This window comes from Teleopsis dalmanni, chromosome X, assembly GCF_002237135.1.
Source record: "Teleopsis dalmanni isolate 2A chromosome X, ASM223713v2, whole genome shotgun sequence".
NCBI classification, from domain to species: domain Eukaryota; kingdom Metazoa; phylum Arthropoda; class Insecta; order Diptera; family Diopsidae; genus Teleopsis; species Teleopsis dalmanni.
The window spans coordinates 35,874,797-35,887,136 of record NC_051848.1 but is presented as its reverse complement, the minus strand read 5'-3'; the positions used below and the strand labels follow the sequence as shown (position 1 = coordinate 35,887,136).

Genomic DNA, 12,340 nt, shown 5'->3' with positions numbered 1-12,340 from the left:
TAGAACCACATTTTAAGATATTTATTTTTTTTTGCAATCAAATAAAGCACAGAAGTTATAGTTAAGTAAATTATTCAGAAATTAGGGCTTGGGTTTTTAATTTTTTTTCTTTCTTGTTTTTAGTAAAAAGAGTTTCCAATTTATTCAAATGCTTATAGTGATCATCAGTTGTAGTATGATTCGTTTGCAAATAAGAATTCAGAATATTGAATGAGTCTTCTACTTCATTCTTTGAAGGCTGATGAACAATTACAATACATTTCAATACTTCAGCTTGTGGTTGTTGCACCGATAATTCTAACAGTTACTAGTATAGTACCCAAAACTCTTAAACAATCAATGGATATATTTGAACTCCTCTTCAAACTGCTAATGAATACCATATAGAAATGCGACTTCTTGAATACATGTGCAACATGCGAAACAGAATATAATAGGTGTAGAACATGGACTACTTTTTAATAGAGCATATATTCCTTAATGCTTGTCAGCGGGAATTATGTGAATCCCAGCAATAATACTTGCCGAGATTTGAAATTCAAATAAAAATTATATTATTAATGAGATGGTCACCTACGTACTTGCGTTGCTTATGAGTTATTTTTGGGCAAACTTCTACCACATGTTTTAAGGTCTCATTCTTTTCCCTTCAAAAACTTTTCATATATACTCGTATGATATGTGGAAGAGTTAGTACTTGAATATTGTCATTCATTAAGTTGGAAATTTGTTATTTTATATGCTAGTTATATTAAACGACTACTGTATTCGAAAAATTTTTTTAGCTTTTTGTTTTTGTTTTTTTTCCACCAAAATATTATTCCAATACAAACATTCACAATACCAGTGAAAAAAATTTATATCGTGAAAACAGCTGCGCTGAATGCATCTGTGCAGTCGATACGCATCTATGAGATACGCACTGCATTAGACAAATCACTTGTCATGTGCTTGAATAATTGAATAATTCAGCTGCCTTATGGGTATTAAATAGAAAAATGCATGATTTTCTGTTTGATTATTTTTATATGAATTTATCGTTATTTAGATTTTTTTTTCATTCATGTTTTTGGTTGCTTCATTTGTTGTCATTGCTGTTGTTGCAAGTGTTGCAGTTGTACAATTTTTAAGTTGTTACATCATGAGATTGCTGTTGGAGCAGTTGTTGATGTTGTTGTCTGGTCTGGCTGACAACAGCATCTTAATATGGTAACGACGTCAACGACATCTACGTCGCCAACGCCATTATCATAGCCAATGCCTTAACCAATGCCAACATCAAACAATCTAAGTGTAAAAAGTTGGTCAAATTGCTTAGATAATTAAGAAGATGCGTTGATGTGGCTCATTTGATTTGATTTACTGCCTTTGTACCCTTCGCCAGCACTTGCTGTACTCGATTTGAAGTGCAATTTCACATCTGTGAAAATGAAAAGTATTGCATATAGTAGTAGTATGTTAGTTGTATATGTTGTATCTGATATGCATTTTTCAATCTGTGTTTTGTTTGGATTTTTGAAACTTTTTGAAATGGCTCAAGTTTTAATTGAAATCACACAATTTTTTCAGCTGCAGGCACGCACAATTTTTTCTCTCATCAAGCACTTTTCCAAGATACTTTGATGATTTTATATAACAGTTAAAATTTCATTTATTTACATAGTTTTTTTTTCGAATTTTTTTTGAAAAGTATACTTTTTTTTTTGTTAGTTTTCGCTACTTTTCTAATTTATATTTATTTATATTTTTTTTATTTTTCTTTAATTTATTGTAATTTTTTTTATGTGCTTCAAAAAATTGTTACTAGTATTTTGTTAACTTTCTGTATTTGTTGTGGAAGCTGCTTCTTTATGGTTGTTGTTGTTGTTGTTGGTGAAGTTGAATTTTTTTTTTGTTGGACTTGTTGCCGTGGTCTGCGGGGTTACTTACTAATGTTGCTAGTTATTTTGTTAGTAATTTGTATCTACGGGATAAATCACGTAATTTTTCTTGCTGCTGTGCTGTGATGTGCTGTGCTGTGCTATTATGCCGAGCTATCTTTACACATTTTTGTGTACATAATTTAATATTCACATATCAAATTACATAAAGTAGCTGCTGTATTCCAATCTTGCCTCCCATGCTCTGCAGTAATTAAACGATCTTAATATCATTTTATAGAGTTTTGTTTTCGTTTATATTACAAAATAATTGTCTTAAATAATTTCCATTTTCATTTTCATTTATACTTGCGTTTTCATTTTCGTTTCGATAAACAAAAGTTGACTTCTTAGTTACTTTTGGCTGGCATAGTTATAAAATTACCTGCATCTAAAACAAAAATATTTAGAAAGTACCACACAATATCTCCTCATGCATTGTTTTTCCATATCTAAACAGCCGCAAACTGAAAAGCCTTTAAACTATGTGGGTACAATTTCGCAGATACAAGTGCAGTTGTGCTCAAAGTGCGCATCCATAAAATATGTGTCATAAACCAAAAAAATGAGTTCACAGTTGCGAACAAAGATACAGAAAAAAAGAGATTGCATAAGAGTTGAACTAATTTATTGACTTCAAACGTTACCAAATGCTTAATGTTAATAGATGTGAACTTCCGTAGCTTTATTGGAAAACTGCTAAAACTAAATTATATCTGGAGTGTCGACAAATATTTTGTTTAAGTCATAAACTTGATTAAGTCACAAAAATAGCTTAGCAAGCAAGCCATTAAAGTTTTGATGCAATTTTAGAAAATTGCAGTATGTAATGTAATATATACTATATATATATATATATATATATATATATTAGGGTGGCCGTAATATGTATGGGGGCAAAAAAATGTGTTCGAATTCTAGATGCCACCCCCTAAATTTATTCGAATACTCAAAAAACTACTAAATGTGAAGTTTTAGGCTAATCGGATAATGTTTAGAGGTCGCTCATCGACCTTAAACTTCGGAAAATGCCATTTTTACACTTTTTTCAAATTTCTTCGCTCCCATCTCGCGTATTTTTCCCCTTTGACTATTTGTACCAATTTATATTATTCTTTAACATATTAGCTTTCAAATAAGGTAAAAATCAATCAATTTCGTCCACAATTAACTAAATTATTACTAAAATAAGAAATCATACTCGATGTTTATTGAAGCTTTCTAGAGCAGCATAAATATGGGAGTAAATACGAGTATGTATGAGCGAAAGCACAGTTTCTTGGACAGAAAATGATACAATATAATATTTGAAGACAATCAAATACTTCCTCACTATATATAATTGTCCACACTTGATTTGAATAATATGCACAAAATAGATTAATAAATATAATAAAAGGAAAGGAGTCCTTCGTAAATAACATTCGTAAATAACGGCCACCCTAATATATATATATATATATATAATATATATATATATATATACTAATATATAATATATAGCACATAGCATATATCATATATACCAAACTTTCATGGACTCGGAGGGCAATGTAAAATACTTAGGTCTTATTTTTAATTGATTTGATTAGACTTGGTTACAGAATATAAAGCTCAAGAAGCTAATATAACCCTAAATACTCTAAAACTATAAACACAAAAAAATTTGATTGTGAAAAATAAATTCAGCTTTATAAGTAAATAATTAGACCCTAGCGAGTTCATAGTTGCTTTACTTATGACCCCATTTTGCCACATCCATCATTAAAAACCTTCAAAAAATTTTCAGAATATTGTACTGAGAACTATATTAAAAGCTGCGTGGAATATCAAAAATGAAGATATATACAAAGACTTGAGAAACAAAAGTGCTCAAAAGTATATCAGAGCGCTGAAATTGTTCGGTTCTGTGGATGCACAAATTAATTCATAATTGCTTTCTCTCAAATCCAATGCAATATATATTCCGTCAGTAAGATATACTGGGTTTCAAACTATAATTCTGTAAAATCATCCCAATAACTTATCAGAATTGAATGGAACTTTAATGACAGTGGATCAAGCAAAAAAGAAGAAGAATGTATTCATAGACTATATGCTCTCCTCCAACATATATAGTTTTATTTAAATATGCTTTAACCTTAAATAAATGAAAACATAAAAGCGATGCTATCTATTCGCAATTATATTCGTCAGTAAGACAGATCCTTAATACACACAATTAATCTTTAATATTAGCTATTAAAGATTGATTAATATTAGATATTTAAAAATCTATTAATATTAGCTGTATTATTCGAGGTAGTACCATTAAATACAAAAGTATAAAATAACAAAAAGCTTTATAAAAGCTATTAGCTATCACCTGACAACATTCTAGTAATAATTCCCATTTATATAAGAAAAAGAAGCTCAGAGTGCCATGGACGTACACAGAACCGAAATTAGAAAGGGATGGTGTTGGGGTATGCCGATATAACATTATCATACACTTTATGAGAGCATGTGGCATGTGGTGAAGTCATCTACTTTGGTATCATTTAAAAGTCAACATTCGCATGGTATTTGCTTGAGGCTATTTACCTCAGTAGCTCAGAAATTTGACTTGGAGATTTAGATTTAGATTTCAAGGAAGCTTAAGTCATTTTTACATCACTTAAATATATATATTATTTTTTCAATAAATCCGTTCATTACTTTAGAAATTAAATACATTAAGACTGAAAAGTTTTCGGAAATTCTCATTTAAAATTCGCGCGCTGTATATTTTTCGATATTTTAAGTTTATGTAGTTTGGCAGCACTGTCCTTAATTACTATGCCAAAAATGAGCGCGATCTGTCAGACAGTTCGTTTACGGCAGCTGTTGAAACCAGTTCACCTCAGTAGTGCGTTGCGAAATGTCTTCGACGGTCTTACGACCGTCCTGAAAGGCTTTGTACCACTCATAAACTTGAGTTTTCGATAAAACTGATTCCCCATAAGCCTTTTGTAGCATTCGCAACGATTCTGCACACGAAATTTCGTTCGAAACACAAAATTTGATGCAAACTCTTTGTTCAATATTTTTTTCCATTGTTTTTTTCGCAACGCACTACTGAGGTGAACTGGTTTCAACAGCTGCCGAAAACGAACTGTCTGACAGATCGCGCTCATTTTTGGCATAGTAATTAAGGACAGTGCTGCCAAACTACATAAACTTAAAATATCGAAAAATATACAGCGCGCGAATTTTAAATGAGAATTTCCGAAAACTTTTCGGTCTTAATGTAGATAAGAAAAAACATAGCCCAATAATGTCAGATTTAATTATAAAATAATGTCTTAGCCAAAAATTGACTGCGTCCATAAAAAAGAACATCTCTGTACAATATATAAAAATGGATATATGTATATGTAGTATATTCCATTGGTAAAAATGATATAAATAGTTTCAAATAACAATAATTTTTTAAACCCCGAAGATATTAATAATTTCTCTGAAATTTTATACTTTTTTATATATTTAAAATTTTGTGAGAATTGCCCATTGTCTTTTAGAAATTTGCAACAATCTTACATACTTAATATATATTTTTTTATAAGAATTCAAAAATGCATTAATAATAAGAATATGAAATATATTTCGACTTAAATTAAGAAAATAATGAAAATTTTAGCTTGAAAACTGCATACTTACAAAAATAATGATATCAGATATAAGTTTTATTTAAATATTGTTCAGATTTAAGATTTGTTGAGATATTGTTGAGATTGACGACCAAAAAATGCAATCAAATGTAAAACTATTTTTTTTGGTAATTTTAATCATCCATATTATCACTGATATTGTCTCTAGTACTATCTCCATCTTTGAAATCAAATGAGTCACTAAAATTACATGTTGCCTCATAGCTAGAGTCAATAAAATCGTCCATGTTCTCGATGCCACGATCTATATAATATAGGTAATCATAAGTTTCAGTACATATAAAAAATTAATTAAATTACTTGAATACAACCAAAGTGGTAAACATCCTTTTGGAGAAATGAACCTCATTCCATTCATGTTTAAAATTTTAAAAAACGGCTTGAGTTTTTCTTCAGTTTTGTGCATTTTTCTTATACTAATGAAAAAGCATACCTGTGTTTCAACTATAGGTCTCACATAAAATTGAAATGGATCGAGTCTTCTGTCAGGGAGAATATTACGTTTTAAATGGAAGATAATTTCATTAAAAATTTTTATCAATTTCTTTTTTTCCACGATTAATTCTAATACTGATTTTTTGGCACTGTGTATAACTTTCTTTATATTTAATGAATAAAATCCATTTAATTTAATGTGCTGACGTTTAATATCTTCTGTCACTCTCGAAAGAATTTCAATCTCCAAGTTACTGATTGGATTATCTTGAGACGCAGAAAACTGAGACATCAGCATACGCGTTTTATTCTTTAGATCACACAGTTTTATCGAGTATTCCATCCGCAGATGATTGAATTTAATGAATTTATTTGTGAGATTTGATAGCAACTCAAACACAATTATTTTGTGGGTATTAAGTACGTCTTCTGCATTCTCCATGCTTCCTTTTCTAAAGGAAAATATATTTGATTAAAATATTTATAGTAAAGATATAAAATTTCGGACACGATTTTATGAAGTATATATTTTTTTTTTTATAAAATATTATTTGATTTGTTTTCAGTATTTGTGAATGTTAAGAACAGGGTTGCTGTGTGTTCTGTTTGTTTTTGTAAGAACCAGAAAAATTAACCAAAAATTTTATTTTATTTTATCAGTGGTGTGTTAATTATTAAATAGCGGCTTTAATAAATGTAGAATCAACTTTAAAAACAGAAAGTTACTTTATATGCAAGTAATTAGACCAGCACTACTGTATGGATGTGTTACATATAGCAAAGCCTCAAATACTATCATAAAGCAATTACAGATAGCACAAAACCTGGCTTTAATAAGACTGTTTAAGATTCCATGGTATATTAAATCAACAGACATACATAGAGATCTTAGGATTGACTCAGTGAAAAAATATATCAGAGACAGAGCTCTAAAATTATTCACTAAAGTTGATACGCACTTAACCCTGCCATAACAATCCTCAAGTCCACTTCTGGACTCTCAGGGAGATATGCTGATTTAAGGTTCGTCATCAACTAAAAGACAAATAAATGATCTGATTTCTTAGCCTAGTTAAAGCCTAGTGTGGGAAAGAGATAAGCCCCCCAGCCATTATAGAGTAAAAGTGCGTAATAGCACTAACTCAAGAAGAAGAATCAAGAATCAAGAAGAATCAGTGTTGTGTATTAAAGTTGCAGTTAAATTTTAAATTTAAATGGCAAAATATTACGAAAAAATTAATTAAATGAAATATCATGCTTACAATTGTTTTTTTTTTATGTAATGTCAGTATAAATGCTGTGATCTTATATTAGTTTTGCAATTTAATGTTTATATATGTTCAAAAAATACTTAAATGCATAAGAAGTTCCAAGCCTTGAAAAGGTGCCATCCAGACTTACGATCTAAAAACAATTGTGACTGTAGAAAACTTCAATAAAGTAAAGAAATTAGTATTTGAAAACCATAATTTTAGCTTAAAAGTAATTGCAGAGGAAGTAAAATTTTTCATTAGTCAATTCATACGATTTTAGTCATTACCGGTTTATCTACGGATATTCTTGCATCAATTAGGGACTTAGTTGTAGGCCAACTAAATCCACAATAATGTTCCGGTCAATAGATTTGAGAGGCAGATCCTGCCTTCGCAAAACTGTCGGCAGATTCATTACCATTGATTTCTGTGTGATCAAACGTCCAACAAGGCGTCACTTTGTTATTACTTGCCAGCTGCTGCAGCGTCTCATAGTAGTGTAATAGAAGCTTTGAGGACAACTTCTAGGAGGATAATGCTATGTTTGCTATTTGACAGATTCGAGCGCCTTTCAATGTATTGTTAATGTTGATACGAGCTCAGACCTCGATGTCGTGAACTTCTGCTTGGAAGACAGTAGGCCATATATAGTTAGTCTATATATTTATTTTAAATATTATACCATTTATATTCATATCATGTAAGTTTGGGGTGCATTTGTTTGAGAAGAACTGAAATTTACTCTCACGTTTCATCATAACCATTAGTAGAGTTTTTTGTCTTTAGCTCAACATTGCTAGTTTCCACATTTAATATAAAAAATTTTTTCTAATTTCCATTTCTTTGAGTTTATTGATATATACAAAAGATCTATTTATAAATACAGTATCTGCATTTTTGAATCAGTGACGAGAAATTGCTGATCATGGTGAGTCTTTGAAATTTTTTACATGACTGAAGCAAATGTAGCAAATGACAATGAATCATAAAATTCCAATTAAAACTTGTATTGCTGATCGCTCGCTATTCAATGAAAGGAACTCAATTGAAGAAATAACAAAAGAACAGAAAACAAATGTTACACAAATAAAATAAGTTTTTATTGAAAAGAAAAATTATTTAACCTTAAATAAATTTGCAGACATATCAACTTCACTTAATAATATCACAAAGTAGGTAACCTTCAATTACGTATGCTTTTATACTAAATTTGAAAAATAAAAAGATAACAATTTCGATGAAAAGAAACATTTCAGAATACACAAACATAATAAAAATATTAGATATTCGCTAATAAAAATATTAATTTTATTGAATCAATTTTTATTTTTACGTTGACAACAACTTAAAGTTCAAAACTTATTAATCTGGTGTGAACACCAACTTAAAAAAATAAAAATATTTTCAAAAAATATTTATTTAATCTAACTTGATCAATATTTCAAAAATTTATTTTCTATTTTAGTCTTAATATAAAATCTAAATATTATTATTTTTTATTATTGACTCAAGATATTTATACAGCACTTACAAAATTTATAGAATTTAAAATCTAAATTAAAAATAACATATTTGTTGTGTATCAGATTGGCTTACAAAAGGGGGTGCATATTATTAACATTATTAAATATACATTTTCTTCAATAATTAATAATTCAATAATTAAACTTAAAACATTGTTCATAAATTTAAACAGGTTATTAGTTTTGCAACCATATCACAAGACTTCAACTTCTTCTTCAGACAGAAGTGCTTTATCGGAAAAAATACGTCCATGTTCTCTGATAATCGAACATACGTCAATAATATGACATATATTTTCTATGTCAAAACGATTACACAAAGAACCATGAAGTTCAGCTTTACATGTAAAAAGTAGGCTCGATAAGTGCTGAGTGTTTTCGTAATAAAAAATTATGCAAAATATCATATTGCAGCTGTGGATATATGTCATGAGATCCCGACCTAACATACGCGATAAAGCAATCGTGTTCACTCCGTTCGTATAAAGTCGTAATATTATTGTGCGGATCCATACTCCGAATACTGGTTATTGAAAGACCCTGTTCTAAACATATATTTTCCCAATCTTTGGCACAATATATGCCTTTGTCAATTGTAAGTTCATAAACGAAATGTGTTTGCACTGTGTCGACAAACAGCGTTGGTAAACCCTTTCCTAAGTGAAGTATATAGTTTGGGGTGGTAGTGGGTAGAAACAGAATCTTAAAACCTAAATATTTACATATAACTATGATAATACAACTATAAGGTTTTTATGTATGGTAAAAAACGTTTATTGTATTGTATACTGATATATATCAACATCATTTAATGCATTTTGATTAAACAAACTTCATCAATTTTTAATTGATACGAGTTAATTTCATACTCGTAGTAATAATATTTGATATTTTTTATTTATACTCATGTATGTATATGCATACATTTTATATTTATAATTACTACTAAAACCTGACGTTTATTTCTGAGCTAAATTATTTTGACCAACCTGGCGAAGTTCAGAAAGCCTCGAAACTGTGACTAAATTTAATCGAAATTTTTCTCATTTTAGAGTTTTTTAATACTCTTTGTACAGCAGGTATCTTACCAATTTCGAACGTGGCATCTCAACGCGTCCTACACTAGAACGCGCGACCCTCCGTGCATATGAGAATGCAGGCTGATCGCCTTATGCCCGGCGCGCGGCGGGCCTGCGCCCCGCCCGGTCCCCGCCGCGCGGGCCGCGCGCGGGGGGGGGCCCGGGGTTGCGGGTGCGTGGGGGTTGGGGGTGTGGGGGGGGTTGTGGGTGGGGTTGGTTGTGTGGGGGGTTGGGGTGTGGGGGTGGTTGGTTTGTGGGTTTGGGGGTTGTGTTTGTGTTTTTTTTGTTTTTTTGTTTTTTTTGTTTGTTTGTTTTTTTTTTGTTTGTTTTTTTTTTTTTTTTTTTTTTGTTTTTTTTTTTGTTTTTGTTTTTTTTTTGTTTGTTTTTTTTTTTTTGTTTGTTTTTTTTTTTTTTTTTTTTTTTTTTTTTTTTTTTTTTTTTTTTTTTTTTTTTTTTTTTTTTTTTTTTTTTTTTTTATTTTTTATTATGGCACTGTTTGGTGTTGTGTGTACTGCTTCCGCAGTTTTCGCAATGTTTTAACTTTGTGTATCCTTTCGATTTATTTATTACGTCTTTTATATTGTTCATTTGGATACACGAAATTTTTTTTTTTCTTTTTTTTTTTTTTTTTTTTTTTTTTTTTTTTTTTTTGTTTTTTTTTTTTTTTTTGTGTGGGGGTGGGTGGTGTTTTTTTGCTGTTGTGTCTAACATTTATTTTATTTATTTCTCTAAATTTATTTTATTACTACACAAAAAACTTTCAACTATCAATTTGTTTCTAATAATAAACTTACTTAATCACAGACTACCAGGAATCAAATGGCAACACGCAAAAAAAACATCAACAAATGGAAAAAAAAAAAAAAAAAAAAAAAACACAAATCAAATAAAGAAAAGTTTAAAGTTTTTTGTAATATTTGATTTGTAAATAAAATATATAATTATTACATATTAAATATATGCTTATCCGATATAATTAGACAATGTCATATATTATTTAACAAACAAAAACGTTCACAGAACTTTCTTAATCATAATCAACTTATGAAAACATGACCCAATGTTTTATTATTGCATATTTATTTTACGTTCTACATATGAGGATCAAGTAGAAATTCTGTTGAAAGAAAAGATAAAATTTATTAAAGTAAATCAATGTGGCACAATATTGCACTAAGTATATAAAGAAAAAGGATTACTAACTGAATGAGAATTATAATTTTTAATATAATGATTAAAAATCGCAGTAAGTTATCATAATGACGCAGGGAGAAAAGCATCTTTGCTTTTCTCACTGACTATTGAATTAAAGTTTATTTGTAGGAGAAAACCACAGCATAACCTTGTAATATAACATTTACAATATTTTATTATTGTATATTTATACATTTTTCTCAGTTATTCCAAACCAAAAAAGCAATAATATTAGTTGATAAAAAGACTGTAAATACAGAACACAATTTATTAAAGTAAGTGAATGTACATCAATATCGCACTACAATATAAACAGAAATAATTATTAACTGTATGAGAATTATAATTTTTAATCTAAAGAAACTTTAACTTCTAATTTAATGAAAAAACTATAGTGTTGTCATAATGATGTACTTTGTTATAATGGTCGTTTCTCTCTTACTATTGTATTTAAAATTTATTGGTAGAGGAAAACCAGAGCAAAATGTGTATTTATATACAATGTTTTATTATTTCATATTTATATTTTTTTCAATACTATTCGCAGGATATACTGAAGAAGAAGAATTAATGTTAAAAGAAAAGATGAAATGTATTAAAGTAAATCAATGTAATGCAGTGCAATGCAATATTGCACTATTTAATCTAGAAAGAATTACTAACTGAATGAAAATTATAATTTTTTTTTTAATAAAATTTTAATTTCTAATCTAATGATTAAAAATGGTAATACGTTGTCAAATTGATATACTTTAAAAGTGACCTAAAGTATTAAAAATACTTCTAGTTAGACTTTGACTACATATAATCTATATATAATCTATCGTCTATCAGATATATTACTGCATTTCAACTAATATTAATAACTTTCTTATGAGCATAAATATTCTTTAGTTGAAAGTGTTCTCTTATTAACTCTTCTTAAGTTATCTTCTGATATTGGAAACTAAATGTTGAAGCATTCATTCAAGGAAAATTCTTAATTTGGGCCGATATTCTAGGGCATAGCTAACATAATTATTTAAAACAGGTGAAATTTATTGAGATATTCGTATGTATTTTTTTTAAATGAATATTCTATTATTAAAAAAAAAACATAATTTTCATATTTTAATTTAGTATTTCAATTGCTTTATTTACAATAAAAATTGTGCTTAAACTAAATTTAACTGACGAAATTCTAAACAGTAATTTAATAATTAATTTATTTACTGTTTATCGAAGCCAATAAAAATTGCTTGGCGAACA

At 28.9% G+C, this 12,340-nt stretch overlaps 1 protein-coding gene across 1 annotated transcript; it reads right to left on the bottom strand.

Annotated features, from left to right (window-relative positions):
* Nucleotides 1-5,602: 5,602 nt before the first annotated feature.
* Nucleotides 5,603-6,542, bottom strand: LOC119661849. Its single transcript, XM_038071354.1, has 2 exons — nt 5,909-6,542; nt 5,603-5,852 (listed from the first exon to the last, which is right to left on the bottom strand). Exons 1-2 carry the CDS (start codon nt 6,483-6,485, stop codon nt 5,722-5,724), a joined length of 708 nt encoding a protein of 235 aa, XP_037927282.1. The 5' UTR covers nt 6,486-6,542; the 3' UTR covers nt 5,603-5,721.
* Between the last annotated feature and the right edge of the window lie 5,798 nt (nt 6,543-12,340).